At 35.5% G+C, this 26,618-nt stretch overlaps 2 protein-coding genes across 3 annotated transcripts; one reads left to right on the plus strand and one right to left on the minus strand.

The window, feature by feature from the left end:
- Positions 1-3,284: 3,284 nt before the first annotated feature.
- On the plus strand, positions 3,285-7,356 carry LOC100258998 (uncharacterized). Of its 2 annotated transcripts, none has more exons than XM_002273031.5 (8): positions 3,285-3,394; positions 4,152-4,200; positions 4,291-4,537; positions 5,899-6,051; positions 6,427-6,583; positions 6,681-6,795; positions 6,972-7,033; positions 7,122-7,356. In XM_002273031.5, exons 2-7 carry the CDS (start codon positions 4,153-4,155, stop codon positions 7,008-7,010), a joined length of 759 nt encoding a protein of 252 aa, XP_002273067.1. In that variant the 5' UTR covers positions 3,285-3,394; position 4,152; the 3' UTR covers positions 7,011-7,033; positions 7,122-7,356. The 2 variants fall into 2 exon arrangements, with proteins under 2 accessions (XP_002273067.1, XP_010650287.1); XM_010651985.3 differs by having other exon boundaries at positions 6,478-6,583.
- Positions 7,334-26,444, minus strand: LOC100253856 (actin-related protein 2/3 complex subunit 4). The gene is made up of 8 exons (XM_002273096.5): positions 26,037-26,444; positions 25,276-25,341; positions 24,407-24,459; positions 21,246-21,273; positions 19,753-19,827; positions 16,148-16,252; positions 15,388-15,477; positions 7,334-7,661 (listed from the first exon to the last, which is right to left on the minus strand). Exons 1-8 carry the CDS (start codon positions 26,037-26,039, stop codon positions 7,572-7,574), a joined length of 510 nt encoding a protein of 169 aa, XP_002273132.1. The 5' UTR covers positions 26,040-26,444; the 3' UTR covers positions 7,334-7,571.
- Positions 26,445-26,618: the final 174 nt, after the last annotated feature.

Raw genomic sequence — 26,618 nt, forward strand, 5'->3', positions numbered from 1 at the left:
TTATGTAAAAATAAGGAATCTGAGAGACATACAGTACCAATGTGTGTGGCTGGAACTGTAGTACCATTAGGAAGATTGATGGATGCATTAATTGGTTTAGGTGTAGAATGGTATAAAAGTGGTGAACAAATCATATGGTCTGTTGCACCCGTATCAAGAAGCCAATATGAAGTGGAATTTGGCTTAGAAGTAACAAAATTACAAGAAAAAATTGGTTTAAGTGTAGGTTGAACTTTACCAGAAAAGTGAGAGGTGGTGACAAGGTTAACAGCTGGTTGGACATTATTCTGATTGGAAGAATTGGGTTGAACTGAATTTGCAAGCGCCACTAGTTTATGAAATTCCTCTGGAGTGAAACAAAACTTTTGTTGCTCATTGCTATTTTGATTGGGAACCTCTGGAGTAGTAATGGCAGCATGAGCAGAAGCCATATTTCTTTTTCCTTTTGGTCCATTCCAGCCAGGGGGATAACCATGAAGTTGAAAACATTTGTCCACTGTGTGACCATTATAGCCACAATGAGTACAGTGTAGGGCAGATTTCTTTGGTTTGTCCTTGAAAGATTGTGGCTGGTATCTCTGCTGATTAGATTGCTTTGCCATCAAAGCATGAGTCTCATTATATGTAGCAGAATTTGTGAGTTGCCTCTAACTTTCTTCTTGAAGCAGTAGAGAGAAAACCTTGGACATGTTTGGTAATGGAACCATTAGTAGCAATTGGCTTCTGATAGAGGCATAAGAATCATTTAACCCCACCAAGAATTTGAGTACATAATCAGATTGCTGTCTGATTTGTAGAAAGTTGAAAAGTTCACAAGTGCATGTTGCCATCTTGCCACAAGTGCATGTTGGAAATGGCATATAGCTAATGTACTCATCCCAAAAGGTCTTAAAGGTACTGAAATATTCAGTAACAGACAAAGCACCTTGACTGATGCAACTCAAAGATTTCTCAAGTTGGAAAACCCTTGGTCCATCACTCCTGAGATATCTTACTTTAAGCTCAGTCCAAAGATCAACAGCAGATACCACAAACAGCAAGCTATTTCGTATTTCTTTTGAAATGGAATTCATCAACCAAGAAAGAACCAGATTATTTGCCCTTAACCAGGTTGTGTGTTTAACAAGCTGATCAATAGAGGGAGAAACAATTGAACCATCTATAAATTGTACCTTGTTTTTGACTGTCAATGCAATGACTATCGAATGACTCCATGCAACATAGTTTTCTCCATTGAAGATTTCTGATACTAACAAAGCACTAGGATTGTCGCTTGGATGTAGGTAATACGGACTCGATGAGTCATCTGAAGGATTGATAAGAGGCTGATTAAAAGAATTAGATGAAGAAGGATGCACAGGAGAGGGATTGACAAGAGGAGAATCACCAAAACTCATTTTCAAGAATTTATTCAAGAAAATGCAAGAAGCTGGAAGACAATCAATGTAAGAATTCCATAGCAGAATTTCGCAAGGCAGAAGTTGAGAAGAAATTGATTGATTTAGGTTGCGGAAGCTTTAGGGTTTGGCTCTGATACCATGTTGAGAATCAGAAGAACCTGAAACTGATGAAAAACACCAAGAAACAGAGGATGCAAAAGAAATGGATTGCAGAAAAAACTAACTAAAAAATTACATCAGACTTGAGTCCTATTTATAATACATCAATGACACAATAACAAAGTAAAAATAAAATAAACTGAAATAACAACTTTTCTAACTAACTCTTCTCATCTAACTTGCTTTCTATTTTAAGTCTTTCTTCTTTCCTTTTTAGTTCCATGCTTTCAATATGAGATTGCAACACTCCAACAGCAGATTTTGGAACTTCTTTGTTGGCAGGCCTAACAGCCGCTGTCGTTATGATATAGTCATACCATTGGAGCCACCAGAGTTATTAGCCAAGCATGTAAGGCTGTAGTTGCACGGTGGGCAAACAATCATGGATTTACTGCTATTAGAGGCATCACCCCTGAAGATTTGCTTGCAAATTGGGTTGGGCACCTTTAATGAGACTCGTGGTGTTGACATGGGCATTGAGGGTGTTGTGGATGAGGAGCAATTTGATGATGCTAGTCATGGGTTGAAGCAGCTGCATGCTCTCGGTTACCCTCCCACTTTTGCATGGCCATGCATGGCCCCACCAAGCCTTTGCAAAGCTTTCCAACTTCATACTCCACCATACTCATCACTGTTCATGCTCACTAACCTCCACTACCCATTCCACATATCTCATGTCCAATCCTCCTACACCATTCATAACCCCCCTGCGTATCACTATTTCTTTAGTACCCACTAACCCATTTCATCCTTCATCCTTGATCCATCATACCCTCCATCAAACCCATCACTACACTCTCACCTTGAACCGCATTCACATGTCCAATTACCAGCTGCCACTACTCATTTCCCACTCATGCACGCAAGAATTATGCATCCATGTCTGTCCTTCAACACCACGTACCCTTCATACCCATCTCCCTAACCACACCACTAAACCCACTTCTTTCTCTAAGTCTTCATCCTTCATTACCCATTATCTCCACTGTCAAACCCATATCTCAAGCCAATCTTCTTCATGTCCAACATCTCAGGACAAACCCACCATTCGGCCATCCTTGATGTTCATCAACTCACCACCATGCTCCTCATTTCCGTCCCATATTCTGGATTGCCTTCAGGCAACGAGGTCCATAACTATTTAGTTCAAGGTGATGATCCATAACCCTTCGTCACTGTGATGGTCAATGACCGAAATGGAGGAACAGAGCAGTTGTGGAGCTTAAACAATTCATCAATGGCAGCCAGGAGTGAGCATGCAGTGGATAACCTAGATGCAGTGGTTTCAATGGCAGACAGAGCGTTCGGAACAGCACAGAAAGAAAATTAAGTTATTTCTTGTGTGGAATGGGTAATAGGTTATGTTTTGTTTTTAAAAAATTTGAGAGAAAATGTAAAAGAAAGAAAACAAAAAGAAAAAAAAAAAAATAAATAAATAAATTATTTAAATTTAATAAATTATTTCCATTCACTTTTTTAAACTCATTTGACTTATTTTTCATATTATAATAAAATTAAATAATTTTAAAATATATAAATTTTAAATTAATTTTAATTATATTATATTTTTTATTTTTTATTGTGTAACCAAATATGAAAAAATTATTTTTTAAAATATTTTTTTTTAGTATTTTTAGGAACCAACATAACCTAATTATTTAAAATAAAAGAAAATATGCATAAAAATAGAAAAATAAAAATAATTATTATTAGAGCAATAAAAAGAGAGTAATACGAGATTTTCAATAATTGGCGCGCTCGCGCAGAAACCCAAGCCCTACGCCAACTCCCTTGGAGAAATCGCCTGCAAAATCCATAGGGATTTTCTTCATAGGGTACGTTTTGACTGCTGAAAAGTTCCGGGTTTCTGTTTGTTTCCCGAGAAAGTGGGCAAAAATGGTGTCTTTTTCTTCTTTTCTTTTTTCTGGTTTGTTGAGCAAGGTAGGGGGTTTTGTGTATGGTTGTTCTGAAAGTGGGGGAAAGTAAGAGGAATCGAAGTTTTTGTTTTCTTTCTTCCCCATTTTATGTTTTATGTTTGTTTTGGTTGCTGAGAAGTGAAGAATTTTGTGTTGGTTGCTGATAAACCGGAGGAAATGAGGATTAAATGAAGCTGTTCTATTTTTTCTTTTTTCTTTTTTTAACTACTTTTAGTTTCAATGTTTTCGGTTGTTTTGGTTGCTAATCATGTGTGTATTTTCTGTTTGGTTGTCTAGAAAAGGCTGGAAATGAAAAGAAAATTTAGTCTCTTTATTTCATGTCTAGTGTTGTTTTGGTTGCTAAGACAATTAAGGGATTTTTGTTTTCTTGTTCTGGAAATTGAGAAAAGGAAAAGGACCAATGAAGTTTTGTTTTGTTAGTTTTAAGTTTCAGGTTTTCTATTTCTGTTGGTTGAGAGAGTGAATTTTTTTTTCCTTTTTCTGTTTAGTTTCCTAGAAATGCATGAAAAGAAGAGAAAATGAAGTTTCTTTATTTCATGCCTTGTGATTGGAGGAAATGAGAAGTTTTCCCAGCATGTTTTATGTTAGCTTTTGGAGATGATCTCAAGGAGATAAAATGAAGCAACTGACTATGATATGTTTTATTCACTTTCAGGATGGCAAATACAGGGGAAGATTTATCTCAATTTGATATTTCCCAAGAGGTGCACAATGCTGTCTTAGTTCCTCTTAGTGAGTTCAATCTCTTTATATTGCTGAGCTGAATGATCCTTTGTTTTTTTTGGTGCATCCAGGAAAAGGACAAGCTTGTGGCAGAAGTAATTCGCTATGTCCTATTTAAAACCCACCAAAATTCAGGGTGCCCAATCAAGAGAGATGAACTTACTCAACTCGTTACTAAGAATTATCGCCAGCGTGCTCTCCCTGCTCTTGTAATCAATGCAGCCAGAGAGAAGCTATCCACCATTTTCGGCTATGAAATGAAGGAGCTTCAACGATCTCGACCTTCATCCACCAATCAGGGTCGCACTTCACAACAGAGTTAGAAGCTTTTCCTCCCACTTAATTTTTTATGGTAACAATTTTGTAGCTTCAACATAGTTTTGTGGATCGGATGTAAGTTGATTTGATTCACATTGTTAATGCATGCTTGAAGTTTGAAGTTGCTCCTAGATTCAATGGGTTTCAATAAATTGGGTTAAATTTGAAACCTACTGTTAAGGAATATCCAATCTCATTTGCTATTGAATAGGTGAAATCTAAATACTGCAAGTTCTAACCTTCAAAAAAGAATGGATAGCTTCTTGTGAATTGAGATCCATGAATTACTAGTTCTGATGCACGGTTTGGCATGGAAAGCAATCTAGGGAATGGTTGGTTCCCTTGTGCCAAATAATGGGCCTGAGCTCATATAACAGGTTCTTTAGCAATGTTACACATAGGCTAATTGCGCATGCATCATATATTTAGTCAGTTTTCAGGATAAATCTAGTGAAATATAAATGAATTTATGCATCATTATCTATTCGGGGCAGATCTTTTTCATGTTGAATTTAGAACAATCAAATTGTACCAGATCACTGACATATGAGTGTATAATTTGTATGATATGTCCATAAAAGTCCACCAACATCAAGATCATGATTCATTTCATTGCTGCAATAAGTTGTTGCCAGTGCTGTTGTGGTTCCCCTGAACTGCGACTTCCACTACTGGTGTATTCTCTTTCATCCCAAGGCCAGTGCCACCTTAGTAAATCTGTTCTACCCACATCATCTTTACAACATCGCTGGTCAATGTCAATGTTACCACCTCGCAGCCAGCCTCTCTACCTCAATCGTTGATAACAAATTTAATTGTCGTCTCCACATAGCACTCTTTCATCTTCTGTTTCACCATTTAAACTAGATTTACCCTGGTAGCGGTTTGTATGCATGAATATGTAGGTGCATTTAAAAAGTAGAAGAAAATACACTATGTTCGGAAGTTCTGCATCCAGTAAACTATTTTAAAAAGATCTTTGAAGTGGCGCTGTTAGGAAAATCAATGCCTAAGTATGTAGAACTATGAAAATTTGGCTTCAGTGGCAGGTGTACCTGCATCCCTTCATTTCCAAAGCCCTCTCAATTTGTTCTTCTGAAGAAAAAAACCTGATCTGAATGCCCATCTATTTTTCCTGATGAAAATATGCATTGTTGAATGATAAACCTATCATTTTTTCTTTGCATGATTTTACAGATATATTTATCCCATACATTTTAATGAGCAACCAAAAGGATCAGGTTGTGTGTGTGGATATATTAGGTTCCACCATTGGTAATGCTGGACAGGTGCCTGCCCCTTTTTGTGCTTGCTTCTTCTGTTTTGGCTCTAATTATGGTCTAATGATGCATTTTTTCCAGGTTTTGCAGATGTAAAATCTTATGTGATCATAAGTCAGCTACCTGCTGATGTGTATCGGAAATATGTTGAGGATGTAAATACAGCACATCTGACTGGATTTACCTTCGTCATTGTTAGTATTGTATATCTTGCTGGAGGGAAAATTGCAGAAGGTATACTTTCTAATTGATTTTTTTTTTAATTTTTTTATTTGATAGGTAAATATGATCATAGTATGCTTTCTAATTGAATTGTTCTGGAATGCTGATCTTTTGGATGGTATTTCTATGTAATATGAATGCCAAGATAGAGAGCAATAATTTGGGTTGGAACCATCCTTACTCCGTTCAGCCTGGATGTGTATGTGGTTGGAACCTGAATCTGTTTGGAAATCTGGGCCATCAGCTCAGTGGGTGTTCCGCTTTTCTATAAATTCATTAAGAATGTGTATAAAAATTGAGCAGATGGCTAGGATTTATTTTTCAACTTGAGAATCCCATATGAATTTTGAAGGTCAAAATGTCGTTATTATAATACCCTGCTTCTAGTTCTTTACCAACATGACAGAACCTACTACCATTGTGGTGAAAGCATTGCAGATGGTCTTTGGCATCATATGAGGCGGATGGGATTGTATGAAAATGAAGAAAACCATCCTGTCCTTGGAAACATTAAGCAGGCGTTGGAAGCACTTGTCCAGCAAAGGTTAGACCAATTTGATAAGGTGGATTTTATATTTATTATGAGTTCCTTCACTTGATGGACCTTAGTTTGCTAAGCCCATAATTGAACTGATCTGTAGGTATTTGCAGAAGGACAAAGTGAATGGTCCTGAGGGCAATACTTTGTTTTACGAGCTTGCTGAAAGAGCTTTAGATGAAGCCATTAGCAAGAAGATTAAAGAGTATATATCACAGGTATTATTTGGAGAATAATAGGTTTGTTAATGCTTTTGGTGGGTTTATTTATTTCATGTTTATGTTTCAATTCTACTGGCAGACTGAATTCCTTTGGGGAGTGTTAAACCCCATCTTTTGTAAAGCTATTCCCATTGTCATCAATTTGGCATTCTGAAGGAATTTTGTGATGGCAGATTGTGCAGAATGATGGTGCCTCGGCAGATGTTGAATAGTGTCTTGCACCTAATTTATGCAGGTATGCTTGATAGTTTTAGTTTATAGCTGAATAGCTTTCACTCGATGTACAAATTCTAATTAACAAAAATGAGATGTTTCTGATGCAGAAAGATGTGGTGGCTGATAAATAGTGAGGAGTTGGATTGACGAGGACATGCTCAACAGAATGGATAGAGCTGCAGCTGAGATGCCCAATTGCCCATTTTTGCTTGATGAGTCTTAAAACATCTTTGTTTGGGAATTTTGTGGAATTGTAGTTATTTTATATGCCCTAGTGGGACCCCTTATGTTTACATTTGCCCAAAATTAAATCAGAACCTTCAGAGTCTCAACTTGGTGCTAGTCATAGCTCAACCATTGCGACACTCCTTGTAGAATCTTACAAAAGATGAAAAGAAAAGAATTCTGACGAGAAGATATACATCAAATAAATGAAAAGAAAAGAAAAAGAGAATAAATTTCAGAGACAACAAACACTGAACCGCTAGAGAGAATCCTTATGGCATCCCAGTGTAACTTTTAAGAACATGGTTGCACGATATATGCAGAAACAAGCTTCAGATGAATTGCTTTAGAAACTCTGTAGCTACAAGCCTCCCACGTGTGTTCACCGACAATTTCAATTCGCTTATCTCTTTATCGATATCCTGCAATATGGGAAGATGCAGTTTGAGAAACTCATCACAAAGATACCAACAGTATCAGAACAAAAAGAAACTGTTAACAAATAACCAACAGGAAACATTCTAGTTTGATACTCAAAGAATCCTATTTTGTATTGCATGCTCTGCAAAAAGGATCACCCAACAATACTTGGATCTCACCTTTGACATCTGAACGGTAAATCACATCAGATTTCATCACATCAAATGGTGAAAGTCTGAGTCAAAATGGGAAACGAAAATCTAGGGATTAAGTTTTCTGCGCATGTTGGTATTTGAAGAATGAAAGAAGTGCATGTTTTAAGGAATGGTGCTTAAGAACCCATGCTTCTGGCCCCATGCCCGGATTGCCTATCATTCTCCAATTCTAAGTAAAAGATTAGCAGTACTAAAAATACTAGCAAATAGAGAAATAGTACTGGTCAGAGAGCAAGCATGTGGCTAATTATCTTACGTTCCCGTGGGCCCTGTTTTCCACTGTCATTGTGGTCTGGTTGCTCCTGAGCTCAGTAAATGAGTCTAAGTAGATAGCATGGTAGCTTAATGGAGTTGAGGAGAAAAGTGAGGGACACATCCCCTTGGCCTTAGGTGCATTTGGAAGGTAACAAAAAGGAGAATTGTTGAGGGGGAGTCATGGAGGAGCTACAGGTATAAGTTTTAAAGGACCAGTTTCTCAAGCCTTTGTTACTCTGGTCCAAGGATTCTCTTGGGGATGGTGGTCTATTTGTTTGTTCATTTTATTGATTTTATTGATAGATTAGGGTTGACATAAGTTGATTCTTAATGTCCATTTCATTGTGGGGTGATTGTTTGTTACTTTCTGAATACTAGGGTTTGCTGCCCTTTATGGTGCTTTATTATATTATATATTTGCTTATAAAATAGACACATGTGATTCTCGACTGTTTCGAGTGAAACCCACAATCTTTTGAAAATAAAAATAGAAAGCAAACATTCCCCAACCAAAAATACTGGTTGTTTTGATCATCCTCTTAGGAAGGCAAACAATGAAGGAAAATCTGACATAAACCCTACTAATGTGAACCATGACCAAACTTGTAACAACCCACTCTCAACCATGTAAATATTGTCAGTGCTAGGCCCAAAGTGTCATCATAGTTTTAAAATGTGTCTAAAAGGTTAAAAGAGTTCATACATATACAACATCGGAAACTTTTTCCCCTATTCAATGTAAGATATCATAATCACTATCTCCCCAATGTAAACACAACATTCTCATTGTATCCCATAGGATTATGGGACCAAACAAGCAGATAAAGTTTCACATTGGGATCAGGGATAGACTTTGATACCATTTATAATGACTCATTCCCAACTGTATAAATATTGTCTCCTTCAAGTCCGAAAGACCAATATGACTTTAAATGAATCTACAAGATAAAAAGTTCATATATATATAGTGTCAAAAACTTTTTCCCTTATCTAATGTGGGATATCACAATTGGATATCATTAGTTGAGGATCAAAGATGAGGATATACCAATACTACTTTTCAAACAAGATATGAGCATTATGAGTTTTTGGTGATACCTTTTGGTTTGACTAATGCAATTACTATATTTATAGACTTAATGAATAAGGTATTCAAACCCTATTTGGATTAGTTTATGGTGATTTTTATAGATGATAGTTTGGTTTTACTCAGAGTTGAGAGGTACAAGAGTATCGTTTGAGCATTGTATTGCAGACTATAAGGGATAGGTTGTATGTTAAACTAAAGAAGTGTGAATTTTGGTTATGCAACATCTCTTTCCTTTGGCATGTGGTAACCAAGGATGGCATCTCAATTAACCTTAAAAAGTAGATGTTGTAGCCAATTGGAGGAGACTCTGTACCATGATTAAGATTCAAATTTTTTTGGGACTTGTCGGTTACTACAAGCGGTTTATTGAGGGGTTTTCTAAGATCACCCTACCTTTGACCAAATTGACACAGAAGGGGATTAAGTTTGAGTAGTTTGATAACTATGAGCGTAGCTTCCAATAGTTGAAAAGCAAATTTGTGGCAAATCTTGTTTTGACTATTCCTTTAGGTTTAGGAGGATTCGTAATGTATAGTGATGCCTCCCACCAAGGTTAGGGATTGAGTTCTTATGCAGCATGGGAAAGTTGTGACTTATGCTTTTAGAAAGTTAAAATCTTATGAGTGAAACCACCACATCATGATTTAGAGGTAGTTGTAGTGGTTTTTGCTCCTAAGATTTGGAGACATTTCCATTTTGGTGAAACTTGTGAGATATTCATGGATCATGAGAGTTTGAAGTGCTTGTTTTCCCAAAAGGAATTAAACATGAGACAGAAGAAATTGATAGAATTACTTAAGGACTGCATTATTCAATATCATCCAAGAAAGCGGAGTGTTGTGGTTGATGCCTTGAGAAAGAAATCAATTGGCTTCTTAGCAACTATAAGTGTTGGTTAGAAGCGATTATTAGGATTTGAGGTGTTTATAGGTCTATATCAGAGTTTTGGACTAAGGAGCTTATGTGGCAAATTTCATAGTACAACTAGACTTAGTTGGGAGAGGGAGAATTAAGACCCTACAAAAGAATGACCCTCAATTAGTGCAACTTATGGAGACAAGGCCTTGAGATTTGGGACAAAACTCTATGTCCCAAATGACGGAGACTTAATGAGGGAGCTTTTAGAGGAAGCTCATTGTTCTAGGCTTACGATCCACCTTGGAGAGACGAAGATGTACAAAGATTTAAGACATAATTATTAGTGGTCAAGCATGAAACAAGATATTGCACATTTTGTGGCTAAGTGTTTGGTGTGCCAATAGGCGAAAGCTAAGCATGAACAACCAACACAGTTTGTGCAACCACATTCTATTCCTAAATGGAAGTAGGAACATATTACCATGCATTTTGTGACAAGGCTGCCCAAAACCTTAGGAGATAATGATGCTATTTGGGTAATTGTTGATCAAGTAACAAAGTTTGCTCATTTTCTACCTATGAAAGCCAATTTCTCCATGGACCGACCGGTTTCTCTTTATGTCTAGGAGATTGTGAGAATGCATGAGGTACCCATTTCTATGGTATCCAATAGGGATCGTCATTTTACTTTCAAATTTTGGCATAGTTTTTTTTTTAAAAAAAACTCTCAATATGAAGTTTTAGTACTACTTTCCATCCTTGGATCGATGGCTGGTCAAAGAGAGTAATTCAGGTTTTAGAAGATTTGTTGAGAGCATGTGTTTTGGACTTGAAAGGTAATTGGGATGATTACTTACCTTTGGTAGATTTGGCCTATAATAATAGCTTTCAAACTAGTATTGGGATGACCCCTTCAAGGGGGATGTACGGAAGGAGGTATTGATTATTTGCTTATTGGATGAGGTTAGAGAGAGGAAATTTTTTGGTACTAAACTTGTGTAGTTAATTGTTGAAAAATTTGCTTTAGTTAAAGAAAAATTAAAACCAACTCAAAGTAGACAGAAGAGTTATGTTGATAATCACGGGATGAGATGGAATTTGAGATTGAAGACCAAGTGTTCTTAATAGTTTTGCCTATGAAATCTATAATGAGGTTTGGGAGGAAGGAAAAGCTTAGTCTTTAGTTTGTGGGATTGTATGAAATATTAGAAAGAGTAGGCACTTTGGCATATAAAGTGGTCCTACCCCCAAGCTTGTCTAAGACCCATAATGTATTCCGTGTATTAGCTTTGAGGAAATATGTTTTTAATCCCTCTCATGTTATAGAGTTAGAGCCTATTCAAATTTCAAAGGATTTGACTTATGAAGAAGTATCCATTCATATGGTAGATAGTATACGGTACTATGTCATACTATTATCAAGTTGGTAAAGGTCTAGTGGATCAATCATAAGTATTCAAGAGACTACGTGGGAATTAGAGGAAGAGGTGAGAAGCATTCACATCTATTTTGAGTTTTTGGTATGTCAAGTTTAGAAAACTAAATTTTTGTTAAGGATGAGAGGATGTAATGCCCAAACTTGATTTTAGGTGTAAAATGGTCATTTTAAAAATAAAGAAATTAATTAATAACATTAAAAGGGTAGAAAGGTCTTTTCCTAATAATAAAAAACCCTAGGTGTAAATAATAAGTTTTCTTTACTTCTCTATATAGACATCATTCTGCATAAAGACCAAAGAGATAAGAGAATATATAGCTAAAGATTTGAGAGCCTAGAGTTCGAAGATCAGTTTTTCAAGTAATATTCTAACCCTTTGATGAGTATTTTCGATTCATTAAATGGATTTGAGCAACTTAAATGTTCTTTTAAAAATCCAAATTTAGATTAGGCCTAAAATATATTTAAATTAAATCATTTGAAATATATGGACATAGATTGGATTTTTCTTGGAGATAGGGAATTCCAACCATTATATATATATATCATGGTTGAAGTGATGAAAGTTTCAAAGTGGACTGGAACCACTGTGAGGAAGAAAAAAAACATTGTGTGATGATTGTAGGAAAAGAAAATAAATAAAAGAAAAAAAAATGATTGTGTGGTTTTGCGTGTGATGATGGTAGATGGCAGGAAAAACAGGAAAAAACAAACAAACAAACAAACAAAAAAGAAAGAAAGGAGTGTGTGCATGTGATCACTGTAGGCATTGGATTGGAGAAAAAAAAAAGGGGAAAGAGAAGAAGGAATGGAGTGCATGAATAGGAAAGTGAAAAAAAATATATGCATTAAAAATGGAAGGAGGCATATGACAGCTGGTAAGATGTGAAGTGCAGTGCATGGCTGTGATAGTGAAAATTTGTCAGCATACAAAGCCTAACAAATTTGCAGGATTTCTTGGAATATGCCTGAATCTTTTGACAAGAAAACTGAGTATAAGCAAAAATAAAATTTTGAATCCAAACTTTAGTTTCTTCAAAATTCAAATTTTATTTTTTCATTAATGGTCCATTTGATGAAGTTGAGACCACAATGGACAAATCTACACCAATAATTCTTTGTTCATTTGTGGAGAAAATTGACGAAAAGAAAGGAAAAAAATCTCTCAGTCGTGTTTCAAAAAAGGAAGAAGAAAGAGAGACACATACAAAGAAATAAAATTCATCTCAACCAAGTGGCAGATCAGCCACAATGATGACTTCTAGCAGCTGCAGACCTGTGGCAGAGGTGATAACTAGTAGCCTCTACCAGTGACATGGTGATTTGAAGTAGGATTAGTGAAGCAAAGGATGGAATGAGGGATTCAGGAAAATCTGTTATTTGTGAGTGGATATTTATTTATTTTTGATAGATAAACAACAATATATATTAAAAAAGGGCCAAAAAGCCACAAGTATATAGGGGTATACACAGAAGCCCAAAACAAGAAACTGAAAGAAGAAAGGGGAGTAACCTCGCCCACCCTCAAGTGGCCGCGAGCCACTCCAAAAAGCCTAAGAGAGAATAGGTTTCCTCTCCAATGTACACCCTAGCCCAACTCCACAAGTTACATACAAAAGAATTTTTGAATTTCTGAATAGCTAACGACCCCCCCCCCCCCCCCCCCCCCCCCCTGAAAGCTAACCTATTAGTGAAAATTTGTCAGCATACAAAGCCTAACAAATTTGCAGGATTAGTGAAAATTTGTCAGCATACAAAGCCTAACAAATTTGCAGGATTTCTTGGAATATGCCTGAATCTTTTGACAAGAAAACTGAGGATAAGCAAAAATAAAATTTTGAATCCAAACTTTAGTTTCTTCAAAATTCAAATTTTATTTTTTCATTAATGGTCCATTTGATGAAGTTGAGACCATAATGGACAAATCTACACCAATAATTCTTTGTTCATTTGTGGAGAAAATTGACGAAAAGAAAGGAAAAAAATCTCTCAGTCGTGTTTCAAAAAAGGAAGAAGAAAGAGAGACACATACAAAGAAATAAAATTCATCTCAACCAAGTGGCAGATCAGCCACAATGATGACTTCTAGCAGCTGCAGACCTGTGGCAGAGGTGATAACTAGTAGCCTCTACCAGTGACATGGTGATTTGAAGTAGGATTAGTGAAGCAAAGGATGGAATGAGGGATTCAGGAAAATCTGTTATTTGTGAGTGGATATTTATATTAATGGATCAGTGAAGACAAATATATTTTTGTATATGAGATGGGGCATAAAGAACCATACCCTGCCTGAACCTGGCCCAGTTTTTAGAAAACCACCATAATCCCATCCACACCCTGATTGAATCCTTCATATTTGGGACCGGGCTAGGCCAGGTTACCCAAAAATCTGGTTCATTGTCATTGCTAGGCAAAACTTTTTGAGGCATCCTTAGCATCCAGAATAGTGTATGAGCACGAAACCTGAGATTGCAAGAGAAGTTGGGAGTGTGGAAGGTGGTTAAACATTTAATTTCATGCTAACACGTTCTCACTAGGCTTCTTCTTACTCGATCAAGAGGTACCTTTAACAATCAGCAGGGGAGTTGCCTAAAGATATTTCTATCACACCTAGGGTAAAACTCATCTACTACACTTTCCTTGATGATGCATAGTTCTATCTATATACCCAGTTGATCCATGCTTACTTGAGTTCGGAACCAGAACCCAACATGAACTTGTGCTTGTAGGTGAGCTAAGCCAGCCTACCACCAAGTTCACAATATTGTTTGAAGACCCCAATAGGGCAGCTAGAAGTGGGTGCCATCAAGCTGATAATAGTCAGAAACTGCCTGAGTTCATGTCACTGATTTAGAGGGAGTTGGGGCCACTGGCTTTCATGGAACACATTGTATCATTGCATTTTCCACTAGAAATGTCAGCTAGCCGTCCATTTAATGTTATCTTGTTAATCTATGAACTCATAATTCACTCAGCTCTCATTCTGAAAACCCCTATTCAGAATGACAAGGATTGGGACTAAAGAGTCTCACACCACCTTCTTAGAATTGTCCAAGAATTCCCCATTTGTAAGACCCTTGAGGGGCTTCTGCCACACCTGCCAACCAACCCCATCTTAGTTCTCAGCCTGCTTCCCTTTCCATTCGAATTTGGCTATCTACAAGATCGACTTCCTCTCCTACTAAGAACCCCATATGGACAATGTGAAAGATAAAGCCCTTTGCTTTGAATTTCAACCTTTTATTTATTTATTATCCAAGTCCAAAGGACCAGAAACTGAAGACTATAGCAATGTACTCTGAACCCTAGATCTCAAATTAAATTCAAGAGGATTACAAGGACTTTAGAATCAATTTCTATTAAAGTTAGCTAAATATTGGCAGACTGCACCATCATCTGGGCAGTCTACATGGGCATCATAGTGACAAATTTTAGAAGTCAGGGATCATTACATGTAAAAAGACAAGTTTCAGGGATTAATTGGGAAAAGATAGTGAAAAAGAGAGGGAGGAAATCAACTATCCAGTGATTATGCAAGAATAATGGGAATAGCTCTGGTAAAAAAGAATCTAGAATGAAATTGAGACCCAAAAAAGAAAACACAGTTAAAATGAAGTATATTGAATCAAATTGGCTAAAGAAATTTTGAAATTTTAGTTTCTTTTCTTATTTTTAAAAGTGATAAAATATGGTTGTCTACTTAGTAAAAATTAAGTATCTACTCATCAAAAAACATTTTACAAGTTGCTAGATCTGTAATTATGTGCACATCAAATAGAAATCAAATTACAAAAGGAAGACATACCAGAGCCACCTAATAAATATAAGTTAGGAAAAGAAAATGGTAAAAAAAAATTCATTAGAGAACTTGCCTCCATAAATTGCACGATAAAATCAATAAGCTTGTGTTTTTGCATATCCTCACAGTGATAGTTTGTTATAAGAAAGCTAATGTCATAACCCTGCAAAGTGAACCACCAGAGAAACAAATGAAACTAAGCAAAAATTTGCAAACAGGAAACTGTTCTAAGTAAAAAAGAAAGAATTCAAGAGCTATGACTTATCAAAAATGGAATTCAAGTGATATGACCTACATTATAATCCAGATATTGATGTACAAGATCATTAATCAATAATATCAAACAAATAAAAAAAACATCAGAATAAAGAATGGGTAACAAACAAACTCTTGCACATGATAGCTAACACAAGATGCACAAAGAAATTCATCCCAGGTTCAGGTGTTCAAGTCAGGTGATGTTCTAGAAGACCAAGCTTTAATCACTAAAGAGATTTTGGGGTTCTTTTCCCCAGTTTTACTTGGCCAAGGTTGAGCATGATTAGTATCAAAAGAAAGGATTGGACAACCATTTCTTGTGGTGTGAGGTGTCCAGACTTACTTCTGACCAAATCATGCACAACAAAGCTATCCGAATCAAAAATACATTATACTCATTATTGGCCCATGCCAGCATTGTAATAACCCAAAACTTCCAGCACATACATCTTTTTTTCCTCAGAATGTTTTGGTAAAAAGGTCCTTCTAAAGGCAAATTACCACCAATCACTCTGAGAATCAGGAATTTAAAGTGCATGTTCTATGCCAACTCATGGAGATGAGACCATACATACCTGCACTGGTTTTCTCCTCAATACTTGAAATGCTTCTGCCCTCATTGACAAAAATCTAAGAAATTTCTTAGTTAATATATTTTCTAGTTCATCAGCCTGCTTTACCTATACAACCAAAAAAGATATGCATATAAGGAGACAGCCGCATGGCAATTCAATAGAATAATAATTTTATATTACTATGAATTCTTCAATACGAAAGATGGTATGCAATCCTAATGATAAGGAAAAGAAAATGACCACAAATGATCTATTATCTGCCAAAATGCTGTTTTTGAGCCAAGTTCCAGTTCAATTGCAAGCTAAGAAGCCAATTCTGACACAAGTTTCGGCCAAGGTAGGGTGAAATGGTTTCAGTGGTAAACGCATATGAACCCACATTTGACATTCAGCATTAATTATCTAGTGTAATAGAAAGTTACTCTAGAAGGTGTCTAAGCTTTGTGCCTTGAGCTTTGCCTTGAGGGGAAATACAAGGGATAAAGCCTCCACTTTCAGCCCTTGTAGCATAAATTGTTGGAAGCTTGCATTAGAATGTTATGCTCATAGGATGCATACATGACTTCAAATAACATTTTGTGCTTGAAAAAGAGATTTATGAGAAATCCATCAAGGGATTTACGTAATAATGATTTGAGTCCAAAAAAGGCTCAGGAAAATACTTACTCTCTCCTTCCTATTCTTTGATGCCCATATTGGGATTGTACATGTGAGGAAGAGAATTCTTTTAAAAATAAGTACACAATTTAAGGACTATATGTGACAATGACTGAACTCAAAAAATGCCCCAGATAAATACTCTTCCTCCCTCCTTGAAATCAATTGGAAGAGGTTAACAGTATCTTGCTTAGAATACCCAATCTTTGATTCCAATATTAAGATTGTACAAGTCAGGAAGGGAAATGTCATCAATTTCAGAGTTTTGGTAGATCAAACATTGCTTTGATAGATCAAGCTAGCACAGAAGAGGTAGCAACAGCAGTTTTGCTCCAAACACCCAATCTTTAAAACCCATATTAAGACTGTACAAGTCAGGAAGGGATTTGCCATCAAATTTAGAGTTTTGATGGACCAAATGAGCAAGTACAGTTTTGGTAGATCAACCTGCACACTAGAAGAATTGAAGGGTTTTACGTGGTAATGATGCAGTATGTGATAAAAATGCCCCATCCATCCCTTAGATCAAAGCTGCATAATAAAGAAGAAATCAATTGGCAGCTTACACTTTTGGCGGATCAAACTTCCATGATAGAAGAAAAAGAGGAGGGCCTTACATTATCATGATACTTTGTACGATAATAAATACTCCCTCCTTCACATCAGTTAGAAGATGATCAACCAAACCCTAACTCCATATTAAGATTGTATAAGTCAACAACTTGAAAATTGTGGAGGATATGGAGAAAAGTGAGATGCTGCCCACAGGAATTTTTGGAGGATCTAGCTTATGAGCTAGATTGCAGGAGAGTTAACCTCCATTGATGGTACTTGGGAATGCTGGTGGGCGCTCAATCCAAGCCCCTTTGGTGTGGGAGTCAGTAGAAGACAATGTTTTTAAGTACTTTGAAGGCTTAGGTGTTAACCTCAAGTACCTTCTTAAGCCTCAATACAATGTACTTGAGGCTTAAGCCTCATCTTGCTGAGGTGCACAATCCTGAGGCGCACAATCTTGAGGCTCAAGCCTTGAAGCTGTTGAGGCTTAAGCCTTAGATATTTATGGCTTTTTATGAATATGGGCCTTCTTGGGCCTCAATATCCAATGGATTTTAATGTTTTGGGCTTTTGGTATCCTATTTTATAAGTTTTGGGTCCTAGGCTTGACTCTTGGGTTAATTTTTAAAAAGTAGGGGTTAATTGGATTCTGTTAACCCTTCAAAAAAAGGAACAAAAAGAAAGAAAGAAAAAGAGATTTAGAGGAAAAAAGAAGAGTTCTTGGCTATCAGGTGTTAGGTTTTTTATTTTGGAGGAGAGCTAATTTGCTGCTGGAGTTGCTTAATTAGCTGGTTTGGGGTTGCTATACTGCCCCTTACTACCAATGCTTTGCTTGAAGCCTGAACTTCTACCACTACAATTGTTGGATGAAGAATAAGAATGGGCAAGCATTAATATTGCTAGAGAGGATGCTAAAGAGAATAATAGAGCAATAATGTGATGATTCCTTAGATTTATCAAAAAAAAAAAGTGATGATTCCTTAGATGCTCCCACTAGTGATAACGGTGATGTTGAAGAATGAAGACTAATTTGATCGAACCATGACTTTGGATTTTGAAAGATAGAGGAACTAAATTAGAAATTATTACGACAAACAAAGGAAATTCTTATAATAAATTCTATGGTTTTCTAATTGCTCTATTTTTATGTGATTTTATTAAAAGTTTATCCTTTTTTTTGTTTGTTTTTTACCCCTTTGAGGCTGATGTCTCATTACACTTTGCTTCCTTTGAGAAAAACACTTCAAGATCACTCTTAAACTTTTAAAACACCAATTGAAGAAAGATTTCGGAAAAGGCTAACCTCCTAGAAATGCCAATATCTCTCCAAGGGAGAAGTGCTCATTTTGTTGAAAAACACTCTATCTAGGCCTACCAATCTATTTCTTATGGGCTTTTGTAACACCTCATAAGTATAGGATAGGCTAGAAAGAATTCAAAGAGATTTTTTATGTGGTGGAGGTCTTCCTAAAAGGAAAATTCATCTTTTACAGTGACTGATTGTTTGTTGTGGAAAGTCCATAGGGAGTTTGGGCATGAGGAGCCTTTGATCAACTTACCAAGGCATTATTAGGAAAGTGGTTGTGCAGATTTGCCTATGAGTGTGACAGCTTTTGGAGAGAGGGTGATTGTATATCTTGACAGCTTTTGGTGGATTGTTTGTTTGCAATGTACCTTGAAATTAATTTTCAAATGCATAATAGCAGATCTTTTATGAGCTTGAAGGGGTGCCAACCAAGTTTTTTTTCTGATAGGTTTTCAAAGTGATGCATTGCTTATGAAATTCACATGTTTTGTGTGCTCAAGATATTACATATATGATCTGCATGCTGCAAATTTGACCTAGAAGAGAAAAAAAAAAAAAAATTATAGACTCGGATGAACCAAAAATGAAAACGCCCCACAATTACATATTCTTACTCAATAAAACCAAGTGAATTACCAAAAACTAAAAGCATCACACCAATTAAGCTTCATAGAATTGTAAACAAATATGTTTTCAAAGTGATGCATTGCTTATGAAATTCACATGTTTTGTGTGCTCAAGATATTACATATATGATCTGCATGCTGCAAATTTGACCTAGAAGAGAAAAAAAAAAAAAAAATTATAGACTCGGATGAACCAAAAATGAAAACGCCCCACAATTACATATTCTTACTCAATAAAACCAAGTGAATTACCAAAAACTAAAAGCATCACACCAATTAAGCTTCATAGAATTGTAAACAAATATAAATAAGTGATAACCTACACAGATAGTTTGATATGCAGTCGATTTTATCATATACACTAGATGGAAACAGTTACACTGATGTTCCTGAAGTGATATATTTGATCCACAAGCAACAAGAGACATAAGAAGCATCCAAACATAGTTATCAGGTTTTACCTTGAGGCTTATTCGCAGTGAATTGATAGATGTTTCTATCAAGCATTTTTCAGCTTCATTCCGACAAATCAAAACCTGAAATGATAATTTCAAAAATAAAAATACAATCCTTGAAATGCAAGTGACATCCATGGTTTAGATGTAAAAGAACACAAAACAATGTACAACATTTATAGGTTCAAGAATCCATTGCTATCAATTTTCAAAAGAATAAGTGTAATCAACCATAAAATTCAAATAGCAAGTGAAAGAGAGAGATGGATAGAGCCATGAACAGAATATTTTCTTCTTATTCCTTCCCAAACATGATATTCACTTCATTTACCATGGTTTCTATATCACTATTCTGGAAACAATGGGTTCAAACTTCTGATTGCAACAGCTATTTTCAGCTAAAATACAAGCTTTCAGAAAAAGAGAACCAAAAAAAAAAAAAAAAAACAGCAAAAAGCTAAAGCAAAGAAGTGATATTAATCAGACCATTTATGAAATTGCATGTAATATGGCATGTAAAACTCTCAGAGGAAAGTGGCTGATACAATCAGAAGTTTGAACCCATTGTTTCCAGAATAATGATATGGAAACCATGGTAAACGAAGTGAAGATCATGTTTGGGAAGGAATAAGAAGAAAAGATTCACAGCCAATGCTTATGAGTATGCCAAAACTTGGATAGCTGATACAACTTTGTAGATTTTTATATTAAATCCCTTACAAATGGAAAATGTTTCCATCTATATGTGTCTTTTTGTGTGTGGTAATCAACTTCCTGCAAACCTTAACATCAATATAAAATACAAAGCAACAACCAGAAAGTTAACCCAGTGTGATTAAGAAACAACATGAAATGTAATAGCAGCAGAGATACAGATTGGAAAATTCTTTGACAATTGATGAAAATGGTATTATGAATGATGAGATCAAATTGGTGGCATTTTCAGGAAGGATGAAATTAAAGACAAAACTTAAAGCAATATTCTTATTGAAAAAGTAATTTCCAATTTTCCCCATGAGCTTATTGACAAACTGAAACCTAGGAAACTTGGCCCTGTGAAGTTGGAAAGAGTGATTCTAATGCTAACATGGTGGAGTTGACTGATGATCTCCATAACAGTCCTAAGCTTAATATATATGAATTGCTCAACTTCTATGAGTTTAATGATGACTTTGTTATCATGTAGCATAGACCAAGTAACTCATTGAGAGGCCTAGAAATGATCTGGGGTAGTACTTGTTTGGTTTGGAAAGAAAAGAGACCAGAGTAAAGTGAATCAATGCAAGAAAAAAAGCTCATTGTTTCCAATTATTTCATCAGGCCTCAGCACTAGTCTTAACAGTCAATAAGAACGCTTTTCAGTATTCAATTGGTGAATGGAAACAAACAAATCTGCAGAAGCTTAGAAACACTAAGAATTGCATTGATGTTATTACAAAACTTCAAAGAAAAATGAAAAAATTTTCTGTTAGATCTGATATAAAGAAGATGGTTCTTACTGGATTTAGCAGAACTTCTGGACTTGTCCTGAAAAATACAAAGAGGATAAAATATGAAGATTATCCCAGTGGAACATTTCATGTAAATGGAAGTGATGCTGGAGTAAATAAACAAAGTATACTAATAGGTCATGAAACAAATATGGTGCATAGAAGAAAACATGCCTACAATGTCCAATATAGGATGATTCTGATGATAAACATGTATGGGACAGGAAAATAATTGAAATGAGAACTTATGCACGTTCAGCGTGGTGCCTAACAGTTGCAATTTTTATCAAGCATCCACAAAATACCTTTGTGCTTTCACTTAAAGTTATTACAATAAATCATGATACTTATAGTTGCAAATTTACCAGTGTATCCAAGCAAATGCAGTAAGGTAGTATCACTATACTTTACAAATGTGTGCTCATGCACGCACACACACAATGGGTATAGCTGAAGGTAAAGATGATATAAGATTGGTGAATCAAGTAAAACTGACAAAGATATTTATAGAACTCTTGGTTTGAGAAAAGGAGAAGATGATCTCTAAAACAGATATTATGTGAAAACATTGGAGAACATATATTACATAGAAAGATTAGAGATTATAATGAAAAGAAATATATCATGCACACACAAAAAGGAAAAGGGAACCATCTGTGCCTACATCTCCAAAGAATAAAGGGAGAATCAATATCTTAGAATCTGACAATCCCTTAGGAGGTCAAAGAAGGAGTTTTTGAAGTAGCTTATTTTTGTCAGATCATCTGATTAAAACAGATTGCCCTGATGACGAAAATGTACCAGTTGGAATCCCTATTTTTCAAAAGCCTTCAATGATTGGGAGGTGGAGGAGGCAGAAAGATTCTTGGAGTGGCTTCATGGGAAGAGAGTGCGGAAATGTGGATGATATGGTGTTTTGGACCGAAACAAAGAGTGAGAAGTTCTTGGTCAAGTCCCTCTACCTTGCTCTAGAAGCGGGCTGCCCTTCTTTGTTTCCTTCTAGCTGCATTTGGAATGTGTGGGTGCAGCCCAAGATTAGCTTTTTTGCGTGGGAGGCTACGTGGGGCAAAGCCTTAACCCCAAATCTTATTCAGAAAAGAGGATGGGCCTTGGAAAATAGATGTTTTATGTGCCTTGAGAAAGAGGAGATCATAGACCATCTTCTTCTACATTGTACAAAAACAAGAGTCTTATGGGATTTGCTTTTTTATTTGTTTGAGGTGTCATGGGTGCCGCCTTCATCAATTAGAGAGACTCTCCTTAGTTGGCATGGTTCTTTTGTGGGCAAAAAGCGCAAGAAGGTGTGGAGAGCAACTCCTCTTTACATTTTTTGGACGGTTTGGAAGGCGAAAAATAGATTGACCTTCAAGGATGATGTGTTGTCAATCCAGAAACTCAAATACTCTTTTGTTCTTTCTCTTTGGTCAAAGGCCAAGTTGTTTATAGTCAATTGCCCTCTAACTATAGTTAGTTTTATTGATTGGTTGGGTTCTAACTAAGGTTGTTTGTTGGGCCAGCTGGGTGTTTTTCTTCTTTTTTGGCCATTTTGGCGGTGGGTGTATAAGTATTGTATACTTTGAGTCGCTTTTTTGGCACCTCTTTTTATAGTAGATCTTTTCTTACCTATCAAAAAAAAAAAAAAAAAAAAAAAGAAAGGAAAAAGAAAAAATCCTGTCAAGGTAGATATGTATATAAGACTTTAAAACTTTTCAAGGAAAACTAGAGTTTTAAAATTTGACAGCATGACTATACCGTACAGGGTCAGTCTTGGTTAGACAGTAAGGTTATGAGGAAATGCCATCATCACTTGAAAAACAGACTAGAATTATTTATGTAACCGTCAGTGACTTGGATAAGCTCAATAAATTTAGAGAAGACGACATTTCCCAAATTCCCAATCTGAAGTTATTAGATTTTTCCACTTCTTCCTCATTCCATATTACCTTAAATATCCAATGATAAAAGAGCATAAGCTCCATCGTATTTCTTGACAATATGTACAACTTAAATGTGATCATCAGCTCACCACATATCTATGATATAAATATAAATATATACTAAGGTTTGCCCTTGAGGTCAGCTCAAGTGGTAAAGGATTCAAAGGATTTGTGAAGATGGTTCCAGTTTCAAGTCCCAATGGAAACAAAAAATTTACCTAAAAAATTCAATTTAATTGGCGTTTGGTTCGTAATTCAAAAGGGTTGGACAACAATGAAAGGAATTGTGTTTGGTTTTGATAAATGGCCATAATTGAACTAATTTTTGCATAGGTGTCCTTTCATAGTGGAGGAGCTTCAGTCATATTCTGATCAGATTATTGTATTTTGTGGAGAGGACCCCTCACCCTTCTCTTGTACTTTTTATCAATGTCTATTATATCTTTGTTTCTAATCAAAAAAAAAAAAAATACATATACTAGGGTTTGTAAAGTAAAAACAATTTTAGCATTTTAATATGGTGATACATACTACTTTAAGGAATAAAGTTTCCTCAGACAAAAAAAAATCTGTGACTTTACCACTTCTAGCTAAAGATTCAAGCTTTTAACGTGTGATCAAAATTTTGTGATGATGATTGTTCTGGGGCTGGTATTATATGTAAATGATATAGAAATGGAATCTATCCAGTACTCATGGACTAAGATTCCAACAGAGTCACTTAATTTTCATTGCACCATCACCAGGATTTAATTATGATAGCACAATCACCAGGATTTAATTATCATTGCACTATCACACGGAACCCTTGTTGAAAGCCGAAACCAGTCAACCGCTACAGTTCATAGCAGGTCATACATTTAAAAGCTACAAGTTTAAATTATGCAAACTGAAAATATGGTAATGTCTAAATCTAAGAGAAAAAAGAGATGGAAAATAAATAAATAAAAAGAAAATCAAACAAAGATGATGTTTTCAACTAGTTTTCTATCTACCAGATTGTATAAGGAATATAGGACACTTCCACCCAAGAAAAATTTTAAGCAATGCAAAAAATAGATACTATATGCATTTTAAAAAAAAAAATTATCTTCTGATGTGAGAGCATATTCGCTTTCTCTTTCTATGACATATTCAAGAGTTAAAAAGGAAATCAGAATTCTATAATGAGCAAAAGAAGAAAGGAACACAAGCATAAAAGGAAAAAAATCCTTCTGGAACCAATGAACATACTTTAGTTCAACCTCTGGTTTGTTATGCCTTTCAACTTCTTGACAAGGGAAGTTCTGCAACCAACACATGGAAACATGATGATTATCTTGGCAAGTTAGAAAACAGTTAGACATCATAATCATGCTTAAGTAGAATGGTTGAGCGAAGAAAAAAAATCCAAGGCCTAGAACAATAATTCAAGGGGAAATTCTCATGAAGCAAGGGAAAACGGCAAGCTTGATCATATTGACAATCATGAGCAACCACAAATAAGAAAACTAACTAGTTGGACATAAAGAAGATCCACCCAGCAACACCTTGTCAAGACATTTTGTTGCAATCTTAATCTTATGTGTTGGTACCAAAAGCAATACAGTAGATTTTTAAGGGTTAGCATGGTTGTGGAAAGGAACAAGAATGGCATTCTATATTCATTATAGAATACTTCAAAGTTTATGGAATGGAAAAAAACCCAGACAGGACCAACCTCCAAACATTATAGATAAGCACAAACCAATATAGAAATAGACAGACAGAAAGATAAAATCTCAAAATTTTGACCAACAACCCAAATAAACCATGAAACGGTGGTACTCATGCAGAATTTCATAAGTTAACAAGCAACTGAATGGACAGACAAAAATCTACTACCAACTTGTACAAATAAAAATTTATTCACTTTTTGAAATTATTAGCCAATCATGCACACATTCAATTTTATTTTATTTTTTGAAAAAAATAAAAATAAAAACACACACGCACACGCACACAAACGCCATGAATTGAAAAACGGATTATGTCAAGTCCCTGTACTCCCAATCAACCACTATATTCAATTCAAGATATGCAATCAAAATCTGATGTCTGATAAAATTACAGATACAGCATACCTGCAGGCACATGGCAGCTTCAAGAGTGTTCCGTATGCAAGTGAAATACAATCGAGATGTGTTTGCCTGAAAATATTAAAAAACTGAGTAAACTTACTGGTAAGGGGGCAGAAATAGAACTCTACGCACTGAGCAGCCAAACCCAAAACTACAACAAAATTGAACATAAAATTTTGCAACCACAATTGAAACTTTTACATATTCAAATTTATTCAGTTCCCCATAGCATTTGATGCCAAATGAATTGAACAAACAAACCAACCAAAAGTAAACACCAAAGTTCCTAACCCTCGGTTCAATTGCTGAGAAAACTAAACAAATCCTAAATCCAATGTTTGGTTAATCAATAAAAATAAAAATGACCTTATTAATGACAAAAATTTTGTATGATACATTTGTCAATCAATCACATATTTAGGAGCTTTCATTTCTTTTCCTACATCATAAAAGAACTTATCTAAATAAACCATGATGAGTTCAAAGGTTTTCATAGCTTGCAAGATCCCGCAAAATGACAAATTAAGAACCCTAAATGACATTAAGGAGATAAATTGCAGGAAAAAAAAAAAACGAAGCTTTGAAACTTCAAATTTTGAACAGAATATAGATCCGGATAACAAAATGACGCTAGTACATGTGAGTAGGGGAATTGAGATGAGTGTTGTAACTTCCGGAAACACAAGAACCAAACAGACAAAAGAAATTTTATTTCCGTAATTTCTGATCAAGCAAAGAAGAATGAATAGGACATCAGGGGTTACCATGGATCAGGATGGCTGCTGCGGAAAAGTGGAGGTGGTGATGAAAAGGAACCACTTCAGGACCCAGTTCTCCTCCTATGCCACCATGGATCTGGATGGTGGAAACCTTGACGCTATGACGCCTGCTGGGGAAACTGTAGGTGGCCCAACTGTGATGGTGATGGTGATGCAGATGAACCACTTCCCCTCCTCGCCCAACCAGGGAATAGGCCCTGAAAATAAACTTCAAAATTTTAAAATATTTTTTTGAAAATAATCAAATCATAAATAGGGAAGAAAAAGAATAAATTCGAGTCACGTTTTTCATGTTTTTTTCCAAATACGATTTTTGGAAAATTAATAAATAAATAAAAATAATAACTTGGTGTTTAGATATTCAATTGTTAGTAGTGAATAAGTCTTTATTTGTTCCGGTTTTTTAAATAATTTTAAAAAATAATTTTTAAGATTTTTCAAAATTATTATATAATGTTTTATAAAATAATTTTTTTTTTAAATCTAAAATATTTTTAACTTATTTTTAAATATATTTTAAAAATAATTTTTATGTTTAGTGTTTTATTTTTAATCATTTTACATGTT

Source organism: Vitis vinifera, chromosome 5 (assembly GCF_030704535.1).
Source record: "Vitis vinifera cultivar Pinot Noir 40024 chromosome 5, ASM3070453v1".
NCBI classification, from domain to species: domain Eukaryota; kingdom Viridiplantae; phylum Streptophyta; class Magnoliopsida; order Vitales; family Vitaceae; genus Vitis; species Vitis vinifera.